This window comes from Podarcis filfolensis, assembly GCF_964270895.1.
Source record: "Podarcis filfolensis genome assembly, chromosome: 7".
Classification (NCBI taxonomy): domain Eukaryota; kingdom Metazoa; phylum Chordata; class Lepidosauria; order Squamata; family Lacertidae; genus Podarcis; species Podarcis filfolensis.
The window spans coordinates 50,904,832-50,929,160 of NC_139603.1; the positions used below are offsets into that span (position 1 = coordinate 50,904,832).

The 24,329-nt window shown below is 40.1% G+C and overlaps 1 protein-coding gene across 50 annotated transcripts in view; it reads left to right on the forward strand.

Moving 5' to 3' along the window:
- Positions 1-24,329, forward strand: part of DTNA (dystrobrevin alpha) — a 179,431-nt gene that overhangs the window by 130,787 nt on the left and 24,315 nt on the right. For 14 of the 50 annotated variants that reach the window (XM_083622912.1, XM_083622922.1, XM_083622924.1 and 11 more), the window contains 3 exons: positions 5,812-5,892; positions 20,894-20,981; positions 23,884-23,990. In XM_083622912.1, coding sequence (XP_083479038.1) covers positions 5,812-5,892; positions 20,894-20,981; positions 23,884-23,990 — 276 coding nt within the window. Of the gene's footprint in view, positions 1-5,811; positions 5,893-8,776; positions 8,867-13,784; positions 13,863-15,096; positions 15,190-20,893; positions 20,982-23,871; positions 23,991-24,329 lie in introns of all 50 variants that reach the window. The other 36 variants (XM_083622927.1, XM_083622910.1, XM_083622954.1 and 33 more) reach the window with 9 other exon arrangements.

The following is a 24,329-nucleotide window of genomic DNA, read 5'->3' on the forward strand; positions in this document are numbered from 1 at the left end:
ACTGTTGCATGTGTTTTGTAGAAAATACAAGGAACATTATATTACATAATGACTGTCTGTGGTTGGCAGCACTGTTGGAAGTCACTTAGCCTGCTTTGACATGAAGACTCTCACGCAGATATTAAATACTGGGCTATGATTATTAACTAAGATCAGTCTGAAGCAATGAGCTGTCATTGGAAGACTGAACAGTGTATTGTTCTCATTATGATGAAGCTGTAATGGAAGCACACTATTTGTTTAACCTTCCCAAATCATAGAATCATCGATAGTGCTTTTCAAAACAGCATCTTACTTGATAATTCCTTTTAAATTAAATTTGCACCTGCTAAGAATATTAGTTTGAAATGCTAGACCCTCTACTTATTCCATTCCTTAGATGTCAAAAATAAAAGGTTGACTACTTAAGTCAGGGATGGAGAACCTGCGGCCCTCAAGATGTTTATGGAGTCTATTTCCCATCAGCCACAGCAACCATAGCCAATGATCAGAAGTGATGTGAGACCACAGTGTTTGGAGGACCACAGGTTCCCCCGCCCAGGTTAAATGGAAGCAAGCTACTGAAAAATTGATGAAAGCCAAATGAATCAAGCAGTTATGCTCAAAAGGAAACACTTTTGTGAATAGTTGGTGTGATGCTATGGTTTATAGCTGAGAGCCACATCATATTGATGAGAGTTTTGCTATTTAGTTCAGGTTAGTATAGTTAGGTCTTCAGACTTGCACTTATAGCCCTTCAATGAAAATCGCAAATTAGCCAGTACCTTCATGGTTTAAGAAGAAAAGAATAACTGTATGGGGACTTCAAATAAATATGCTGCAAATATGTGTATTTTTCCGCTTGAAAGATCTTTCTGTTCGAAGCAGAGCCTTCATTCCTCCCCACACCCCCACATCTCCAGCTGGGGCCAACACCAAAATGCCTTCCTGCAGCATTCAGATACCAAGCTATGCCTTCCTCTATCCTCTACCTCTCTCAGTGCCTCCTGAAGCAGGCCACCTAACTCTCCTACTTGGCAAGGCCCTGAACAACTACTCTTATTATACTATATCTCCACTTGCAAAAATCTGAGGAGGAGAGAGAGAAATGTGAAATTGAAGCAAAACATGATCCTCTTCTTTGCATTATCCAGTATCAGCTACTCTATAGAAAAGGACTTCTGTGTACATCTTTTCTACCTGTATTTTTATACAGAAGGCAATGGCTGCAGTTCACTAAAGTTTGTTGAGATCATATCCCAATAAGATCAATGCAAGAAAGTATTTTTTCCATCATTTTTTGTGGGAATTGTTCACTTATTGGAAGTGTGCAGAGGATTCAACTTTTGTCACAATTAGCTTCAGCTGGACTGGAGTCAATCTATTCACGTACAAGAAAATATACCAGGATTCAAAAGGGATTTGAGCACTGTTCTTATAAGGATTTCAAAAACAACCAGCAATCTGGTCTCTTCTGATCCTAGGACAGGTGTAGGGAGCCCAGATGTTGCTGAACTACAACTCCCATCATCTCTGGCTATTGACCATGCTTGCTGAGGCTGATGGGAGTTGTGGTTCAGCAATATCTGGAGGGCCAATGTTTCCCCACACCTGCCCTAGGACATTACCTCCTTCCTAAGAGAAAATATCTGTTCCTGACAGTGAGAATGTTTGTTATTTTATTTTCACTTTTTCTGGTGGGGGGGGATTGAAAGCAACGTTGAATACAATAATACAGAAATTAAAATGAACCAGTTGTGGAGCGAGCATCGTATGCAATACAGCTGATATAAATTAGCACAGGGGGAAAGATATGCTGCATGGATTCCTTGGGAATACATTCTTACTCGACTGATTTTTATTCTTAAATGTAATGGAAGATAAACCGTATCATGAGGAAAAGCTCTAGGCAAGCATCCCAGCAAAACGGGTATTTACAGCCACTTTTAATGGTAGGCTTCATGTAAGCAAAGTCTTCCTTCCCCCTGCAGCAGCCACTTACAGTAAGGACAGAAATCTTTTGTAGAGCTACGCTTGCATTTGCACTTTCATTATACGCTGGTTTTAACATTGTATTTACTACCATGAGTGACTCTACCAGTGTAAGTGGGGGCACAGCAGTAAACACTTGGTTCAAACATTGTTAAATTCCATTGAGTAAATGCTGTAAGCAACCAAGTAGTTTTAACTCCCTATTTAGCATCAGTGAAATGCACTCATGGCATGACCTGAGAGAAGAATAACCTTTCTATCTTAAAAAAGAAATCCCTTGGTAAACTGCAATCTTGAATTTAACATTTTGCATGATGATATTGATATGTTCACCGAGATACTGCAGCTGCTCACTGTTTTCCATTGAGACTAGATTCTGCCCCAAGGGTTTCATGCAATGGCGGGTGTTCAATAATGGTCCCATACAGGACTTGGACAGGGCTAGTGAACGACCTGGGTAGAGCCTAGCCTCCCCTCCCCCCACCTCCAAAACACAGAGAAATATAAAACCTCCCCACACACAAACACATTTCCCCCCTGTCTCTCCATGCAGGGATGAGAACATCCCAGCACATAATTCCTTGTCCTCCTCACTAAGTTCTCTTCACTAAGCAGCTGGAGAGTCGTGAAGGTCAGAGGCACACAATGAGATCTCAGCAATCCTATCCCAAATCTTCTCCTGCTGATTGGTGCTGGGAATATGTGAGGAGCACTCCCATCCAAGTGCTTTACCCGCAACCTATAGTGAAAATGGGATGTGTGGGCTGCACAGAAGTTGTCTGAGGTCCACCTGTGGGCCATGGGTTGCCCATATGGGATTTAAACACTGTGCCTGTCTGTCGTAATGGCCATTGCCTACAAACAAGCAAATGCAACCACTGGCTGACTACAACTGTCAGAGTCTCTACAAAGTGTTCCTCAGGTTTTGTTAATTACTTATTAGCTATTGGAGAAAGTTCAGTATTTAACATATATTTTACTTGACAGCCATCAGAAACATCTTAAATGTCAACAGATTGATTTTCATATTTACTGCATCATATCCTATAGCTGGGATTCAAGATCAAGCACAGACAAGCACTTGTGAACACTGAGCTGGAGTCTTTCCTTTTCTTTCAACAGACTTGTGTGCCATTTCACAAACTGATTTTGATACACAGTTGAATATGGGAAACTCACCTGAGTTTCAAATGCAGTTCACTCCCCTGAGCATTAAAGGCTGCTTGCCATATAACATGGGGGAAGAGCAGGAGCAGATATAATCAGCTATTTCAACCCAGTTAACAGAGAGCGTACACATTTTTCAAATTCTAATCTGTACCAGCTGAATTTGAGAAAAGTGGATATTACGACTGGTAGCCATATATATATTTACCTCGGGCAGAAGATATAGAAGCATGATTAGTCACACCAACAGGGTAAAGAACAGCTTCTATCCGTGGGCTGTTAGGGTGCTGAATGAAAAGATAACAACAGGGCAACTGACTTTCGGGTTTGGTGGGTGTGCGTCAGTAAACAAGGGGAATTAAGACTAGAGAGCTGAGTGGGGGTGCTCGTGTAATCTCACTGTATACAAGTTGTACAAGTGACAATAAAGTATTTCAATTTCATTTCAATATATATAGCCTCTAAATAGTTTCAGTGTTGTGGACATAGGAATTTGCTAGAAATTCTGACAAAATAAATAACTTGTTATCTTATGGAGATAAACTTCAGTAGCCCTACATGCATGACCCATTCTGTTACCCCATCATGGGGCAACTTGTCAGGAGAGAGGGGCTGAGCCTGTAAGATGAGTATTAACTATGGCATAGATAGAATTTCCCTAACTTTGACACTTTCTAAAAATTAAATCTTTCATCTTAATTAATAGCTTCTTTTTATTTCATTTTTTGCTGCAAAAGAGATACCTGGTAAGTAAAGCGTTACCCCTTAGTACATTTTTGATATGGTTGGAATTCTCATACGAATTATTGAGTATGCAATTTTACTTCTCGGGGGGGGGGTCTTTTTCTACCATCAACCTTCTTCCTGAAGTCTCTAGGAGATCCCATGACTAGAGAAAAGGGAGAAAGGGATCCAGATTTTGACTGGGCATCCTTCTTTCCATGCCTGCTTATTACTACTGTGAGAATACAAGACCCAAGTATGGGTGGAGGAATAGGTGCCTGGGGACTGCAAGCCCATTACCATGAGGAAACAGTTGATGATAAATTGTAGGACATCACTGAAGATGTTTTTGCAAGCTTGTACCTATGTATTCTAAGTGGTGAAGAACAGATCTCGTGAGATTTGCTGGAGCCAATCAGAAGCACTATTAAAACAGAATCAACATCACTCTGAGCAGTGAGCTTAGCACCTTCTCTGGAATAGTGAAAGAGAAAGAATTTATATGGGAAACACTTTGACAGCCTTCCCTGACCTGGTGCCCTCTAAATGTTGCTAGACCCCCAACTCCCATCAACCCCAACCAACAAAGTGTTGATTTCTCTCGAGAACTACAAGAATTCCTTAGTTCCTGCTGGGATTTGCTATTCACAGGCAGGAGGAGCCAACAGTGACAGCTTACTGCTTTCCTCACACAGCTGGCTTTTGCATATTTGGCACATATGCACCGCATACAGGACCTGTTTCTGCATGCAGGTTGCATTCTCTGCAACAGGGCATTTGATATTACATTGCTCAAATGCAAATATTTGGGGTTGAGATGTCCTCTGTCAGAGGGCCCAAGTACAGAACAATACACAACCTGTGTTGCAGTCACTGTGTACATTTATACCATGAAATAACCTAAAGTTCCTCATCATCGTAAGAATCATAGTACAATTCCTATCTGAACCTTCTAAACAGCAAATGAAGGATAAGTCTTTTACAAAACTCCTGTTGTATGTGTCTTAGTCAACTCCGCGTGATACTTGTATATTTCAAATTCCCCTTCATTGCTACTTGAACATAACACCTTCAGGCTTAAGGAAAAACTGACTCCTCCTCATCATAAATGTGTTATTGAATAAGTGGATTCTGTTTGGTTCTTTCCATTTGTAATCTCTAGTGGGCTGATGTTCCATGTTAACATGTGATGACTTTAAAAATTCAAATAATGTCTACACTCTGAATCTGGAGTTGTTGTGTGAATTCTGCACCAAGTGGATCCCCTGGTTTTCACCATGGCAAACATACTAAAGGAACTGTTTGTTGTGGCATTGTGAAAATGTAAGTTCATACAGCTGTTACATATGAAGGACTCCCTACACAGAAGCTTCCACACAATTTAGGTTTAAAGCAGCCACTATGTGGCCATCTAAATTGAGATTTTTTGTTGTTAGAAATGGAAATTGAGACATTTGAGTCAGAGAGGGCTCTCAAAAAAGGGACTGTGTGCTTCTTTGGGGAAAAAATCTTAGAATATTAAACCAACAAGAAGTCAAACAGTACAGTTTGAAGGCTGTTGAAACAATTCTACATCAATTCTCCTTTATGAACTGCTTCCATTAGCTTTGTAAAAATACAACACAGTCAATGCTTTTACTGAAGCAGAATAGAGCAAGCAAATTGCACACAGAATACTTAAGAATCTAAAAAAAATGTTTTTCTAACACTCAGATCTGTTACTTCATGTAAAAGTTAAGTGCAAGTGTTTACTCAGGAGTAAGTCCCCGTTCAATGGGGATCACTCCCAGTGTGTTCAGGATTGTAGCCTTTATTTTTTAAAATATAGATTTAGAGTACAAAAATAGAATATTCCAGCTTCTTATTGACTAAATGTATTTGTGGGTGTTGAGCTTCTGTATTTGATGCACATGATAAACAATATACTTCTTAACTGTTTTTTTTGTCAAGGCCTCCCAGACCAGTCACCAGCATGAATGACACATTGTTCTCCCACTCTGTTCCCTCAGGAAGCCCTTTCACAAACAGAAGGTGAGTCCTCTTCCTGATATGTTTTCAAATAAGAGTTCTCAAATACCTGTTTTCTTGTATAACTTCTTCTCAAACTTCATGAAAGCAGTAATGGAAAACAGGCATAGAATGCTCAATATCTTCATTGTTTTAAACTGAGAAACTAAACTTATTTGTTACATTAAAATCTCCACTTTTCTTCCAACTCTGCTTTGTTTCATCAGGTTCGCTACATCCTGTGCTTTCAAACCATGCCCTGGGTTCAGAGATGCACGTGAATACAGGGACATAACATCTCCACTCCAAATCACTGATTTGTTGGAGGCAGAATGAGCAACAACCTCAACAACTCCTTTTTTTTCTCCTTCCTCCTCCTCTCACAATCCTCCCTTGGTTATTAAGCCAGTTTTCTTTGACTAACAAACTAAGAAACAGCAATTTAAGTATTCTATACAAACCAGGATTGTAAACCATAGCTGGATCCTAGTTTGCAATCCTGGTTTGTAGGGAACACTTAAATCAGTCTCCTGGCTTGGAAATCACAGGGAAACTGTGATATAACAAACCAAGAAGTTACCTCTGAAGATGAGTATACAAGATGAGGAAAGATGAGTCATTGAGCTTGCTATTCATTCTCCAACATAGCATTGTTTGTTGAAATTGAAGCATTGAGTTTGATCCATAGAGTTGCTCGTTTAGGTGCTTTTTTCCTTTTTTTATTTTTTTGTTCTAGTGTCGCAGAATTAGGGATGTTTGGGGAACTCAGTCTTTGCAAATTCAGATATGAACTGACCTGATCCACACTTCCTGGACTAATGTGCAGATGAAAATATAGCTACCCATTGCATTTAGCAGGTCTTGACAAACAAACGATCATGTATGTTTTAAAATGCATGTTTTAAGAGGAAATACATTTTAAAATACATATTTAAATGTGATTTTTATGTGCGTGCATGCAGATTTCTTTTATTTTTTAAAAAATCACAGATTTGGAAATGGGCTGCAATGCATCTACAGGTGAACCCATGCAAAAATTACATGGACCAGAGAGAGAATGATCCGTTCATCTCTAATCAATCCAAGTCAACTGTGACCATAGAGATTAGCAGTAGGACTGGTTTGAGAAGCGTGGCCACAGTATGGAACGGGTTGGGATGCAATCCATAATCAATTTAATCCAGAGGGTTGAAGCTTCCACAAGATACATCTGAAAGTATCCTTAGAAGCAGACTGTAGGCACATAAATACCAAGGAACAGATGAGGACCTGCTGCCAAGTTGTTCTGATATGAAAAAACACACACAATGATTTAAGGATTCTATGTAAGCTGAATCCTGGCAAACACCCACTTATTTTGTGTTTCTTGATAGCTTGCCACTGAGATGGTTTAAGTCACCCTTCACAATTCCTTTTATTGCCCCTCTAACCTGTCATTTGCTCTTTTGGAGCAGGGCTTGCTCAGTCCCTTCCACTTCACTGTCTTTTTCACAATTTGCTCCCTCCTTGCTGCTCTTGCTTCTTTTCTCAGACTCTATTCTAACTTTTCAATCACTCACTATCCTCCTACGGCCTTTAATTGCATCCACTTCTTTGCCTCTAGCCTCCCCCTCTTTCCCCCTAACCAGTGTTTTTTTCTTTCTCTGCACTGCTTCACTTATACTCCTTTCTGGCTGTGTCTCAATTTCTCTGACCATCTCTCCTCACTTTCCCTCCTTCAGATCTTCTGCTCCTGTTGTATCCATTCTGCATTTATTAAGCTGCAGGTTAGATGTCTCCATGTCTTACAGAGCATTGCTCTGCCCCACCCCAGGGGCAGACTTTGATAATATAATGCCCTTGGCACGAACAAAATTGGGCACATCCCCCAAATATGTCTTATTTTCACAATAATTCATTTTGGCACAGTTGCTTTTTAATGGATCGATATGGTGGTATTATTATTAATAATAATAATAATAATAATAATAATAATAATAATAATAATAATAATAATTTGTGCCCCCTCAGCTCAGTGCCCAGTGTGGGCGAAGCACTTGCACTGCCCTAAATCCAGTGCTGCCTACCTAATATGATCCACCTGGCTTGCCTCCCTGATAGCAGGGCAATATGTTTGCCATCCTTTGTGTATTTAAGTAAAGGAAGATTCCAAGATGTTTGCTGAAATGGCTTGCTGGGCAGGATTGAGCCTCTATGCTAGCTTCCCAGTAGGTTGGCCACGATTGCTTCCCAGAAAAGGAACAGTGACAGGGAGGTTGGCCCAATGCACTGGCAGGAGCACTGGATTGGCTCTGCCTGAGTGTTTGCCCTGTGCCAACCTCCCTCCCACTCGCCACTCTCCATCCGAATAAGCAACAGCAACCCACTTGGCCAGAAATCCAGCATAGCAGCTTTGCCTCACCTGGTAAGCTGTTTCTCGATGTTTGTATGCAAAGGTTGATTGTACTCCATGTTCAGGTACTATGAATTGGGCATGGATGAAATAACAACTTCCTAGGTGCAAGGAGGCTTATTACTTGAATATTGAGGTTCAGTCCCCTTTATTGCCAGCCAAGTTTTGTTATCCATGTCAACTGTTGTCCTATTCTGTGATGGATCCCAGAGGTCACTTGTCTACATTTTCTTTGAACCTTATGATTGTTTCCCTCTCCCAATGACATCTCAGTGAATTAATGTGCAGTTTGATCCAATCGTGGTGGGGTGGTGTGTGTGTGTGTGTGTGTGTGTGTGTGTGTGTGTGTTGCTTCCAGTCCTTATTAATTTGAAACCTTCATTTGTTCATTCATTCATTTATGTCAGTATCCTATCCACTATGGCTGTAAACTAAATGCTTTCCCCACCAAACGTATCCCCATGTATTTCTGTTTGCACAGACTGTTAATGAGATTTCATTGTTTGAATCATTCAGGTTACATGAGGGTATAAATGTAGCCAGTCCTGTGGCTGATGAGCACTCTCTTATAAAGCTGTATGTAAATCAGCTTCACAACAATTTACGGTCAGTATAAGAAGAGCACTAAACTACTAACTGATGTAGTTCTGTAGCTAGTACATTAAAATCAGTACATTAATATATTAGTCATTCTTCAGAAGTACTAACGGGGGTTGTTTTTTAGACAAAGGAATACTGTGGTTTTAATGAGACTTCAAATGGATCTCATGCTGAGCTTGAACCGTCCTTTTATCTTGCATTTTGCACAGGGCAAGTATTTAAATGAATAACATGCACTTGCCACAGTTTAACCCTTAGGTCTGCTGACCTGTCTAGTTTAATTTTAGTGCCTTTCCTCCAAAACGCAGCTCAAAAAGAAGCTACATAATCCTCACAAAGGCACACCAATTCACACAGGGATGTAGCTTCCCACATATAGTTGAGGTTGGCTTGGCAAACCAGTTACAGAGTGGGCAATGTTAAATTATGTACAATCAGCACAGCTGTGAGTGATGCCTCTCAGTGTCCCTAATAGCCAAGTGGACCCACTAAGGACTACAGAGGGTTAAAATAGAAGTCGTTTTAATGGTGTGTTCGAGTTCTGTGCTTGGGATTCCCCATACATTTTTCTTTACAAAAGCAACTGCAGTGGCTCTGATCCAGACTGACAGCATGGGGATAGGATTTAACCTTTTCATCTGGTGCTGTTTCCCTGCTGAAATATATCACACATACACTGCAGCTTGTCACTGACGCTGCCATTTGTGAAGAGACATTGAAATATACTGTAAACATTTAAGTAGATGGTTAGTTGTGCAGAAGTCTTATTTTAACATAAAACTTGGAAATCTATAAAACCTGCCTTTTATCTCAGCAGTCCTGGGTGTTTCTTGAATGTTATTACATATATTCTGTTGTTTGTGACCCTGACTTACTAAGAAGGTAACAAAACAATATAGTAAAATAGCAGCATCAGCATCTTTTATGTTATAGTAGTGAAGAAAGCCTCGCAGTAAGTGTGAAATGCCTGTATAAAATCAATGCATTTAATATCACTTGAGTTCACTGTACACCACATATCTCTTGCTCTTTGTTCACTGTGGACATTATATTTTAGAGGAGCTGTACTCTTTGACAATAATTTACTATCCAGTGTAATGAAATCTAATAGTCTATGTTGCTCTTTCACTTTACTTCCCATAAATATTTTTCCCATGGAATTCTAGTGTATAGCACTGATTCATACATTCATCAGTGATGCTCAAATAACATGGTGCTCAAATAACTTCCACATAAATATTCTGGTGTTGCCCCTATTTGTATGGTGAAACTACCTGTTCTTCATCCCCTACTTGTGGGCTTCCCAGAAGCACCTGATTGGCCTGATTGGTTAAAACATGTTGACTAGATGGACCTGTTGGTTTCCTCCAACAGGGCTAAGTTTATGTTCTTAGTCACGTATATGCAATTTTGGAGGTCTAGGAACAAGCATAAAAAACTGCATGCATGAACCATGCCTATCTTGATTTTTCACATACTTAATTAAAGCCAGTAAGTCCACAGAGGGAATTTTTACAAGTGATGTCAAGAGCAAATTTTATCACTTGTGAATTACTGTGACATAGATATTGAGCTGTAAACTCACTTTAAATTGGGCCAAGGGCTCAGAATATGAATATAAATGTGAATTTTAAATGTTTGATGCACTGTTTTGTTTATATGTGAACGGGCACAATCGTGAATGGAAATTTTAGTGCCAATTCTGTGCTCTTAGGTTAGAAGTGGAGAAATTATATAATGATGCAAATGTTCAGAAAGTAGCTTTGTAGCATCTATGCAGATATGTGAAATTTTAATGATGGTTTCTGCATGCCATGTACAAACACCCCTATTTTGAACACTGGGTGTTAGACTCAAAGTTACTTTGTTAAACCCCTGGGTGCTTTTTCTGGGACAGAATTATTATTATTTTTAAAGCATGATATTTTCTCTCCTGGTAAAAGCAACTAAGAGGTTACTGGTCAAAATGTTTAGAAACAACAAGCTTGGACAAGGACCATAAATGATCCAGTTAACTGTGAGTGTTAGACTCATTTCAGAAAATGGTAGATGTCACACTCTTTCTGTTAGATAGCTAAAAGCATACTCATGCCATTTTTATAACTGAACAACTAAAACCAAACTGTTACGTCAAACTGATATAAAATGTAAGTTAAGATAGGAAGAAGTGAATGTGTGCACACACAATAAATTGTCAGTCTTCAAAGTAATGGAATATCATCTACACTTCCATTAATATATTATGGACATGATCTAATTGTGAAACTAACCCCATGAGCCCAATGAGTCTTTAAACGTGTGGGTTTTTCCTGAGCAGGAGTTGCCTATGTCACATAACTGAGGAGACTTTTATCGTGGCTAGTCTTATCCTCTGGTCATTACTACCATTTTGTGGGACTGAATTCCATATCTGAACTGTATTTGTCTGTACTGACATTCCAATTCACCTTTACTGGATTGCATGGATTCTAGAACAATGAGAGAGGGGGAAATAAATCTTGCTATCCATACTTTGAATACTTATATACTCCTCTACAATGCCCACTCTGTTTCCAGACTAAAAAATTTCAGGTGTTGTAAAGTTTCCTCTTTCCAGTCCTGTGATCATTTGCCCTTTTCTGTACCTTTTCCACCTGTACAATATCATTTTTGAGGTAGCATTTGTATAGTCCATATCAGCTAATGCAATGCTAGGCTAGCTCCCAAGCCTTATTATTAAAAGAGAGAGTGATAATAGCATCTTCTGGGCCTGGGATAGGGAGCCTTAGTATGTCCCTTATTGTGTTAATGTTGGAATTATGCCTTGTTTAACTAGGTTGAAACAAGATTTCTCTTCCATAGCTTAGCTACTGCCTTCTATTAATATCAAAGTATGTTTTAAAAACACACACCCTTTTTCAGGGCATGTTTGCGACTGAGAAAAGATTTCACTGATACAGTGCTAGCACAAATATTTGTAAGGAAGCAAGATCACTGGCAGTCTGAGAAGTCTAGAACAGGTGGTGATTTTTCTCACCTTCATAGGAATATGGCATCATTTTGATTTGCTATGTTACTTAAATACTGCCTCTCTTTGCACTTTTATTCAGTTAGTTGATGAAAAACGAATGTCAACATACAAGTTACATGATATAGCTGAGAGCTGAGATGAAATCTCTCAGAACATATTTTTCTGAAATGATTTCTGGGACATTTCTTTTTCTCACCTAACTAGAAAAAGCATAACAGCTCAGGAGAATTTTACCTAAATATTCTCAGCACTTTTTTGTGTCTGGTGGTTGCTGTCTACCTGCTTCCCTTGCCCTTGCCCCCACCATACAATGCACCAGAAAAATATACTAGTTCCAGTGCATTACAGAGAGTGCGAAATAGATAGCCTATTTGTACACAGCTGTAGATAATCACCATGTTGGAGAGTTTTTTGCTTGCTTGGGGGATTCCCCCACCTGCATTCTACAATGGTATGAATGCACCACATTGACACAGAGATCTGTGCATGCATGGTAAGGCCACCCATGCTGCAAAAGCCTGTGTCACCTACAAGATAAGTAGAACTGGAGACTGGAATCTGTTTCAGATTCTAGAAGCATGAAAGAAAGTCCACAGATAGATAACTTTTCTGAAGTGGTACTGAGTGGTGAACATAACCAGGAACAAACACTGTATCATTTGTAACCTGACGTGTTCACCAGGATCCTGTGGCCTAGATACAGATATGCCCCCCCCCCCAATGTGCATATGAAGTGCTGCTCATCTACTGAAATTTGAAGACTTAGATTGTGTGCGTGGAACAATTCTCCTTTACATAGAACATTCCCAGTATTAAAAAGAATAGCATATTCCCTTGCACTCATGGAGTTCCAGCTGAACAATGGAACGCCACAGTTTTTCATATAATTCCCACTATGTGAAGCAGATATCACTGATTTCATGGGAAACTGCTTCCAAATTAGTGTGCTAAAATATTCTCTTCTAAGCCATCCATTTCAATGGAACCCAAACAGACTTCAGTCCCCATACTTTAGTAAGTAAAGGGTTCTCCTCCATTATACCACAACTACTTTAATCGCCTCTTATACGATGTTGTAAATGGAGAAATCCATTCCTCTACATGGCACACAGCCCTTTGGCTATAATATGCATCTTATTTATAATAGCTGGCATGAAAAGATTGTTATGGAATGGAGAAATCGGAATGGAAAACCTGGAGCTGAAAAGAAAGTATTTATGCCGTGTTTCAGAATTGCATCAAGAAATGTTGTTGTGGTTCTGTATATATTTAAACATAAAAATGCAAACGTAAAAGAATATAGTAACGAATAAGCATGGTAGAGCACTATATAAGATCGTAATACTTTCCTATGTTTAAATCAGAGGTCATTTTAAAAATATTTGTTCAATGTGAACATTTTCTTGGAGATCATCCATAACGGGGAGAATATCCTTCTATAATGGCAAAGAGAAGAACTGTGTCTTAACTTCATCCCCACCCCGCCTAGCTGAAATGCTACCCTAGAAAATGCTTTCTAAAGAGTTGGCAGCATAAAGTCTCACTCCACACAGTACGTGGCTTGCAGCTTAACAAGTTAAGGCTGCAAACCTAAATGTACCTTCCTAAGCTCCAATAAGCTTGGTGGATTTTATTTTCAAGTGGATATGTGTAGGATTGCAATTTAAATAGGGTTTCAGAAACCATTTTGGCAGAAGCTTATGATGTATCAGCTTCCTCTAAAATGTTTATAAATCAAAGAAGTAGACTTGTAGAAAATCACCATTCTGTTTTGTACAAATCTGATAATCCGTTTTAGATTTTTAGAGCAATTTTAGCATTATCTGTTATTTAAATCACTTACCTATGTTGTAGAGTTCAGTGGATTTCAGCCTTCATGGTTTACTGTCTTAGTTGTCCTGTCTCATTAACTAGCTCTCCTTACAAGAATAATGAAGTAGAGCAGAACAAATTGCTGGCTAGGGCTGCTCCAGCTTTTTTGAAAGGCAAAGGGTAAGTTTTAAAAAGTGCATCAGTAGCTTGCACTAACACAACTAAAGCAAATGCCTTCTCCTCTGATTATACTGTGCATTCCACAAAACATATCAATGGCAGAATTTTAATTTCCTCATAATTTATCTGCCAGCTGGATTAAGCACAAATAAACAGAGGCATATGAAATATAGTAGCACACGAGGTCTTGCTATGACATCTTAAAATACAGGTAATTCTACATTTTGATGTAGATTTGTGTATGCTTAGTTAAATTTTGCACTTCAGTCCTAAGAGCCAATCTATACAGATCAACCGATAATGGAGTGCACAGTTCGTAGGACTGTAGCATTTCATTCTGTATTGGGGAAATCGGGTGTTGTAGCTGCTTGGGCGCCTGGGGTGGTATGAGCTGCCCACAGGGCAGGGCGAGCAGAGCTTTCATGGAGGCCGCCTCCCCCTCAGCTGTAGGGCAGATGCAAGCCTCAGGTTGCTGTTTCAGGCAGCTTGGAGCCTGCAGGCACCCGAGCCACCACATTACTCCCAGGAGAGACATGTGGCTTGCGCTGTAAGTGCCGCCCCCACAGTTTGGTGCCCAGTGCGCCCCCACCCCCCAAGCTATGCCTCTGGCGGAAATCACATGTTTGTTTGACCCCCTTGCATCAAAACATACCCAGCCACAAAAACCTTGCACATTGTGTGAGAGTGTTCTAACCTAACCACTAGTTTGCTGGGTCCAAAAAAACATTTTGCATGGGCAAGCATTCTGACATGAAGTCTTCTACATATCATTTGAAATGGTTCGTTCTAAGAACTGTGTCATGTGGTTGTTGGTTTGTTTCTTTTTGCATGTGTAGATTGGCTTGCCTGACTGAAGTCAGCTGAATTCCCCTTTAAAATAAGTGTGCTTAGTATTTGAGCTAAAGGTTGGCAATTTCTTATATTCTAAGTTATGCTTCATTGTAGCACTAATCCAAGGCCAGATCCTGCATGGTCCTTGAGCATCTCTGCTGCTTTAGTTTTTGTAGGTGCTGATATTCTTGTCTTGCAGGCCCACTTTCTTAATATCTCTAAGTTCTACCTTGATTGGATCGAATTGATAACCATTTCAACACTTGTTTTATGAAGAGAGAAAAAATACATTTGACTGCTCATTTACAAATTCCCATTTCACACTCTTACTTGCTCCTGCTTTCTCTGTTTATTTCTCTTTGTCTGTCCGGACTATACCCTTTTCCCCCCAACCCTGTTTCAGGTTACAGTATAGCCTCGATGTTGCAGACAGGCTGGCTGATGAACATGTTCTCATTGGGTTGTATGTCAACATGCTCCAGAACAACACCTCACGGTTAGTGCAGGCTGGGCACCTTGGTGGGGAACTTTAGAGACGAATCCAGGCCATTACAGAATGCAACTCCTCAAAGGACTGCGCAGAAACTAAACTGACTGGCCTGGTCCTCATTCTATTGGATTTCAGCAGTGTTAAATATTACAAACAGTAGAATCACTACCATGCACATTGATTTGTGTTAGTCTCTAAAAGGCAATCATTAGTGTGCTTATCAATATTATACATACTCTGACCCATTTATCCTACTAACTGATCAACTGGGTGACAATCTACATGAGCCACCACAGAACTGCTGCATATGTAAGAAATATTCTGAAGTTTCTTTTTGTGTGAAATCTGTATGAAAATTCTCACATCCAGTTGTCAAAGGCAAAATGATTTCACTGAAAAGACACACATGACCACCACTCTTCAGTTCACATAAAGTGTATGTTCATCATTACATATTGATCTACAACTTTCTTATATGGAAGTGACATCTGAATGCCTTGATGAATAGGCAGCATTAAATCCAAATACAGTAATCAGCATAATTAGGTGTTTTTTCAGATTGTACTGTTGGCAGTGGTTGTTACTAATAATTGTTTCTTTTGTGCTTTTAATGTGCATATTGCTTTCCTGGCTTTATGCTGTTTATACCTAAAACAGTCGTTTCAGATAAAGACAGTTACTTATCCAAGCATCCAAGGGGTTCATGGCTAAGCAGAAATTTCATCTCAAATCCCTCAGGTCCAGCACCCTATCAGTTAGTCCATGCTAGAGTGTGTAGGACAGAATGCACAGATTCAAGTATTCTTTGGAGTATTTTTCCAAGTGAAGAAATACAATGGTTGAATAAGAGGACTTTTTATTTGCCTGCTCTGTTGCCGCTGTAGAGCTGTACGTTAGACTGATCTCAAAAGCAGTTGATAAAAGGTTGGTTGAAAGCATGTGGTGGTCCACCCTATAGTGTCTACAGAATAATGAAGGCTCATGAAGTATTTAAGGTATGGGATCATGACTGAAACTTGGTTTTGGATTCTGTAAAACACAGCAGTATTTAAAAGGACGTCTTTTTCCATGTAAGACTGAAAAGCTCCCTGTGTTGTGACATGTGAATATATCCTTTTGCATGGTTAGATAACTGATGGCTATTTTCTGAACAGAGTGTTCTGGTATAATAAGCCGCCCTTCTCTGTCTATGCTTCTTGCTAGCTATAGCCATTTACTTGTCAATTTTTTTTAATCAGTCAAATTGAGGCCCATTCCTTTTTGTATACACTTGCTAGATGGAGCTGATGTAGTTTGAGTCCACATGCTCAGTGCGCAGAAGAAACTGTGTGCCATGATAAACCCTTAAATTGAATGCTTTTGAAGGTTTGGATGGGTAAAGAAACAATGAAATGTGTAGTGCAAAACGTATGATTATTGACATTCAAAGATTTCAGTATTAACGTACTTGATTGAAAAGAGCACCAGTCATTCCCATTATATTAACAGGCAAAATTAGCTAACAGACTTAACCATGTATTACATAATGCTTTGTGGTAAGGAGTGGAGAAGTGCATAGTTCTGAATATTTAAGAGCTCAGGCAATATGTTATTCCTGAGCATTATATAATTTTTATAGACTGGCATCAGTCCTGATACTGTCCATCTGCTAATGTCTGTGGTTATGCATTTAATTGGTAAGTGCATTCTGGCCATAACGTTTTTGTACAGCAGGCCACAAAGTTCCCAGCTCTAACTAATAATGGTCTGCCGCTTGCAGTCTAAGGAAGCAAAACCACTGTTCACTATGTCCACTGATACTAGGACCAGAAGCAATTTATTTGAAATTGCAAAGAGACAAACTTAGATAAAGGTTTAGGGCAACTTTTCATAACAAGTAATGGAGCATGCAGAGTAGAGACAATTGGGAATCTTCCATTGCCATTTGAATGCAAGCCACAGCTTTATCCAATACAGGTCTGATTGCTATTCAGTGTGGTAGCAAATGATCACATGTAGCAGCAATGACTGATACTGCCACAGTGCATGTGGTCCATTTCCAAAAGCCATTATCATCCTAATGAAATACTAACACTAAAAAACAAAAACAAAAAATCCTCAAATAAAGCAAAACAGCATATCTTCACAGATGCTAAAATAACATTAGTTCTGAACTCTACATACTGTACAGCCTCATCCAAATGGTCTGGGAGGCATCAGTGATATTGAATGGATTGCTAGCTGCCCTAGCCTGCTGTTGTATGTTTAATGCACAGAATTTCTGAAACTTTTATGGCATGGAAATAATATCACTTGCTAATCTTGGTGCATCAACCTTCTGCTAAGAGACGTATTTACAGCAGCCAGTTGAAAAGTTGACAACTCCAAGGATACTTGCAGTTAAATAGGAGTAATGTCCCCAGAGGGCTGCACTGACATGAGGGACATAAATGAATTCAATCAATCAAGATATTTGAATAACCAAGATTGAGGCATGTTGGTTCCATAAACATTTTTCTCATGCAAATTTCAAAAATGAAATGTACTTTTAACTTGCATTTATTTTTGGCATGTGGGCACGGGGAGTAATTTTCCTTCAAATCAGAGTGGCTTGTGTTTACTGGAGTGTGGGTGTCTTTGTTTCCTTTCCCAGGCAAGTGTGATATGACTAATTTGTTTGAGCCATCTGAGTTGACTTCGGGTGAATTAGCACACTCTAGTAGTCTCAGAAAATCTTTCAACTGAGAAATAGCTAGTGGTGTTGTCTTGCCCTTTCCCACATATACAAGTATATATCAAAATAATACATAGAATTACTTTCTCCCACAAACTTCCAACCACAGTGTCCAAGTGTACGTTCACATGTTCTGTTGTCATGACAGCAAACAAGTGATGGGATTGTTACCTCTTGACTTGCCTAAAGGAGAGGATGTATAGGATTGTTCTAGTTTTCCATCCTATCTAATGACTTTTTTCACTACAAGAAGGATTTGGGATACCCCTGGCCTTTCACAGCATATTTGGAAGCAGTTTTGCGACAACAATCAGCTTCCACCCCCCCCCACCCCCATTCAGGCACATTTCGTATTGGAAACCTTTACTTTCTCCCACAATTCAATAGGCACGATTAGGCATGCATGGATGATTTGGAAGGAAGGATCCTGCCTTCAGCACCAGACTCTGTGGCAACTGTGGTGCAGGTTCAGCCTTTCTTCCTTATTTGTGACTAACTGCTATCTACTCTTAATGGGGAAAAGTAGAATACTTTTCTTGGGGACAATCTTGCACCTCCTCCACCCTTCCCTTATCGCAGTTCGCACAATTCAAACCATGGCTTATTGGGAACAAGCAAATATGTGGGTTCCTAGAAAGATCACAACCACATCACTCCTCCTCCAGTTCTGCTGCACTGCTGTGAGCTAAGCCTTGATTTGGTTTAGTGTTACATTCAAACTTAGGCTTGATCTCCCCAAGGTTTGTTCTATGGCTTACTGCTCTTGATTTGTCACAAGCCTAACTCTGGATGTACTGCTAGGCCAAACCTTGGCTTATCTTATAGCAGCGCAGCAGCAGTAGAACCAGAGGAGGATCAACATGGCCACTGTCTTCTCCCCAGAAACCCCATGTTTGCTTGTGTGTGCTGTGCCATGATTTTGCTTAGCAGTGTGTGTGTGAACCAGGCCACTGTGGTCACAGTGTATCTGTATGTATAAAGGACACAGACATGGGTTGCATCTCCAACAGTGTCATTGTGGGCCCTTCATCTACTCTGCCTTGCCATGCTTATTTTCTTGAACACAATCTATTGATTTTTTAAACTTAAACTTGTCATATATGCCGGTGCTTAATTAAAAACTATGTGACTGAAAATTTTGCTTCTAATAAGTTGTCCTGAATGAAACACTTATCTTCACTCTTCCTCAAGTGTTGTTTCTTCCACATTTTTTATTCAGTTTCAGTTTTTATACATGCACCATTTAAGCAGATGGTTTTACTGAAGGATGAATCCATTCTCATGGGGGTGGAGGAGAGAGAGAGAGAGTCTGTAGCAAGACAATCTAAACCATACACAGAATTCCCAGTGGTCTCTTACCTTGCATTTAGAAAACAGTGTGTTGTAATGTAGAAGATAAAATTTGCAGAACTTTGCCTCATCCCAGATTCAAAGAGAAATCTTGCGTTATCAACAAAGCTGAAGCATTTAAATATATCAAAAAGTTTCATATGAAGGAAAATCTCATACAAATACATGCCCATATGCCTCATAACTGTATTAATTTTTAATTGGAGTAGTCCTGGTTAAAGAATTGTTATTGACATTAAAACCAGCATGCTTTACTTCATTTAATCAGTAGTTTAGGCTGCAATTCTAAACACACCAGGGAGTCGGTCACATTAGAGTGGGACTTGCCTCTGACTAAACATTCATGACTTTGCACTGCTAATTCAACTGAAAGCTATGCAACACAATTCTGTTTAGCAGGAAGTCAGTCCCACAGTGCTCAGTGGGGCTTTGCCCCATGGAACAGAGCAGAAAAATGGAGTCTTAGGCTGCAATCCTATACCCATTTACCATGGCATAAGCATCACTGAGCTCAGTAGGACTGACTTCTGAGCAGTCAATAACCATTAATAAATTATAATAAAAAAGGACTGTCAACCAGTTTAATTTAAATTTAATCCATTTATTGACAGTTCATCTATTAATTTATGTATCACCAGAGCATAATTATAGGTACTCTTTCATTACCGTAAAGACAGTGTGAGGAATCTTAAAATCTAATAAACTAGGGTTAAAATCCTGGGGTTGTAACTAAGGTTACACTTACCTAGGAGTAAGTCCCATTGAACTTAATGGGGCTTACTTCTGAATAGATGTGCATAGAATTGTACTGTAAAGTTACCACTCATTGTTAGGAATCGATATATTTAATGTTTTCTTCAATGTTCAATGTTACAGTAATATATTCGAATTGCAGTAGCCTGAAAGAATAAGCAAATGTGCCTTTAGCTCCCTTTGGGAGATAGTTATAACATGTTCACGTAACATCAAACATGAAAGAAGATATTAAAGATACTTCATCTTCTAAAGAAACATATTTTACCTTCAAAGATAAGCTTTCCTGAAGGAGGAAAATAAGTTTACTTGATTTTTTAAAATTCAAAATGGCAAAGAGGCCATGCTGGAAACATAAGAAAAGCCCTGCCAGATCAGCTCCAGGTCCAACATCCATTTCCCTAGCGTAGCCAGCCAGATGCTTTTGGAAAGTCCAAAAACTGGCCAGGAAAGCAACTGTTTGCCCTCCTCTAGTATTTCCCATGGTGTTTAGAGGTATACTCTCCCTGAACTTGGGAGCTGCATTTAGCTGGAATGGTTTATAGCCACTTATAGACTTCTCCTCCATGAACTTTGTCAAATCCCCTTTCGAAGCTGCCTCTGTCAGCACATATCATAGCATCTTTTAGCCGTGAATTCCATAAGCTAATTGTGCAATATATTAAATACTTCATTTTGTCTGGCCTGATTCAACTGCCAGGGAATTTCACGAAGTGATCTTGAGTGCTAGAGTTTCAAGAGAGAGTAATTTTCCTCTGTCCACATTCTCCACACGATTCATAGTTTTATTGACCTCTATTATGTAACTTTTTTTTATATAGGTTACGGAATATTTTCCTCTTGACCTATATATTAATGTCTCTCCCGCTTTTCCTTGCCCTTCCCTCACAACAGTTTGCTCGACAGCCCAAACCGTCTAGATGAAGAGCACAGACTGATCGCAAGGTATGCAGCAAGACTGGCAGCCGAGACTACTTCATCAGTAAGTGGCTTTCATTAGGAGGAGGTGGTTTTGTTTTGTTTGAACTTGCTGGAAAAAAAGGGTTGAGGAAAGCTACCACTATCCCCTGAGATAGGCTTGTTTACATAGGAGGAACTATCTCTAGCCATGCTGAAAGATTGATTGGCACAAGTCTAGAAGTCACTGCAATCTATAATAATAACAACAACAACAACAACAACAACAACAACAACAACAACAACAACAACAGTAATTTATTTCTTATACGCCACCCATCAGCAGTCAAATGCTCTACCACTGAGCTATACCCCCATATACCCCACCCATCTGGCTGGGTTTCCTCAGCCACTCTGGGTGGCTTCCAACAAAAGATTAAAAATACATTAAAACATCAGTCATTAAAAACTTCCCTAAACAGGGCTGTCTTCAGATGTCTTCTAAACGTCAGATAGTTGTTTATTTCTTTGACATCTGATGGGAGGGCGTTCCTGGGGGGGCCACTACCGAGAAGGCCCTCTGCCTGGTTCCCATAACTTCACTTCTTGCAGTGAGGGAACCGCCAGAAGGCCTTCAGCGCTGGACCTCAGTGTCCGGGTTGAATGATGGGGGTGGAGACACTCCTTCAGGTATACAGAACCAAGGCTGCTTAGGGCTTTAAAGGTCAGCACCAACACTTTGAATTGTGCTCGTAAATGTACCGGGAGCCAATGTAGGTCTTTCAAGACTGGTGTTACGTGGTCTCGGCAGCCACTCCCAGTCACCATTCTAAAGGCACATGACTACTCAGAAGGAAGTTCTACTCAATTCAGTGGTGCCTGCTCCCAGCTGAGGTGGGTTAGGATTGTCGCATTAAAGTTGAAGATTGGAAATACTGACATCTCTGTGAGCATACATGATTTCTGGCTGCTACCACAGCAAATGCTGAATCTCGGAGGCTGCTTTGGCAATACTGCAGGGGCAAAAGCAAAATCCAAGGCCCATCTGCCACATATCACCCTTAGGACAAGAGGGTCCTTAGCGGCAGGTAGGGTTCCCCATCACCACTACTGTTCACTTTGTCCTTTCATCCTCCAAAACATATTCCTGCAAGTATCACAGGCTGAGAATGGGGTTTCTATTTCCAGGCCTTGGATTGCCTCAGAGAAATGATCCAGGTTTTGAGGGCTCAGGTTATTTCCAAGCTAATCCAAGGGGACTTTGGAAGAACTCAGTCATCCCTAAAATAGACCATGATTTCCAGTTAATGACAGACATTATTCCCCCATCATTGCTGCATGTGCAGCACAGTTTCTCACTGTAAAGGCTACTTATCATGCTCATCATACTGTGAGACTTGTCTCTGAAAATTATTACATGACAGTTAAAGGAAAGTCACTACGGCTGTAGAGAGAGTTTTCTTGCATCAGTGGAACAAAATATTGGGTAGTGCCACCAAGCAGAGGTTTTTCAAGAGGTTTTTCAGAGGTGTTGTGCCACCCAGCAGAGGACCTTCTCCATCTAGGAGAAGAAAGTGAGATCACGCTCATTATGACTTATTTGCTAAACTCTTGGGACAGTAAAATCACTTGACTCCATAGCTACTTATGTGCAATTCTGATTAAAATACAGCCAGTGAATACATTCAGAGCATTAGTTAGTCAGATTTTGTTGGGTATGTTTCAAGTGCTGTGGCCTCTGGCCTCTGTGATGCTGTCATTCCCCAACTGACCCTGTTCAATAAAGCCAGGACTGCTTCAGCTGTGCTAGTATTCTATTGATAGTTAGCAAATAATGAGCTTCTTCCCCCTCCCCTTGTTACTCATCTCAGTTGTCTTCAAAATGGGAGGGGAACAGCAGATTAATAATTATTATTATTATTTAGTAGTAGTATTATTATTTATACCCCGCCCATCTGGCTGGGCTTCCCCAGCCACTCTGGGCAGCTTCCAACAAAATATTAAAATACCGTAATACATCAAATATTAAAAGCTTCTCAAAACAGGGCTGCCTTCAGATGTCTTCTAAAAGTCTGGTAGCTGTTGTTTTCTTTGACATCTGGTGGAAGGGCGTTCCACAGGGCGGGCGCCACTACCAAGAAGGCCTTCTGCCTGGTTCCCTGTAATTTGGCTTCTCACAGTGAAGGAACAGCCAGAAGGCCCTCGGCACTGGAACTCAGTGTCCGGGTAGAATGATGGGGGTGGAGACGCTCCTTCAGGTATACTAGGCCGAGAGTGTGCATCTTGTCTATAGCTTTGCCACTGGAGCACCAGCTACAATGATGTGGACAATGCCAATGGCCAAATATTATCCTGACTTTTTGATTACTGGTGTCGTAAACCAAGGAGTGCTTCTGTCATGAGGAGGAGCAGGGAGGGAGATTGATCGCAAGGTCTTCTGAGGAAATTCTTAACAGATACTGTCAATTAACCAAGTGGTTATGAGAGAAGTGTGACTGGATGGAATGAAGTCCAAAATAATTTATGTGGGCCAGAAATCAGTTAATTGCTAGTCACTTTCAGTGCAGTGTCTCAGATGTATGTATTTGGTTCTTCCACCCAATATCACACAGTGGACTTTTGGTCACACAATTGGATTTCCCTTTCTTCTTCTTTTCCTCAACCCTCCAGAGCACATTTTGTGGGTGTGCAGAAGGCTGCAGGGGAAAAGGGAATGATGGGAATTTCAGTTTTATTTTTGTATTGTGTGGACCACCTTGAGTTTCTTTGAAAATCAGGCAGCGTATAAATTTTTGAAATTAATTGAAGTTGAATAAACACCTTTAGCCCCTATATTACACAAGCATTGCTGTACGATATCAGTCATATGGTTAATATGTGTATGAATACAGAAAGGACAAAAGATGGGCATGTCTATCTTTAAACAATATACTTTTATTTGCCATTGTTATTGACATGAACAACCTGTCTTCCAGCAACTGCAACAGCAACCACAACCACAACCACAACAGAGAGGTGCTCCAGATATCTCATTCTCTATTGATGCTAATAAGCAACAAAGACAGCTTATTGCAGAACTTGAAAATAAGAACAGGTAAGAGTCTGTTATAACCTACCTCCAAGCTAAATGTATGTCTGCAGATAGAAACAAAATGTATCAAGTATCAAGGCAGAGTTGACCAAAACTGTGGTGAATCTATCATGAGGGAACCTATAGATACAGTATAATACACTGGGGCTACTGTTTGTTTCCGGATTTTGGATTTAATTTAATAAGGAATGAGACAATCTGTACTTAAATAGTACCTCCTAGTTGCAGCATCTGAGCTTTCAGTTTTTCCATGGAGCAGATTTTGAGGCTGTGTGAAGAGGTACCTCTCTTTGGGATGGGGAGGGGGGAGGCATCTCAGAGACCAGGGGCAGCAGCAGAGGC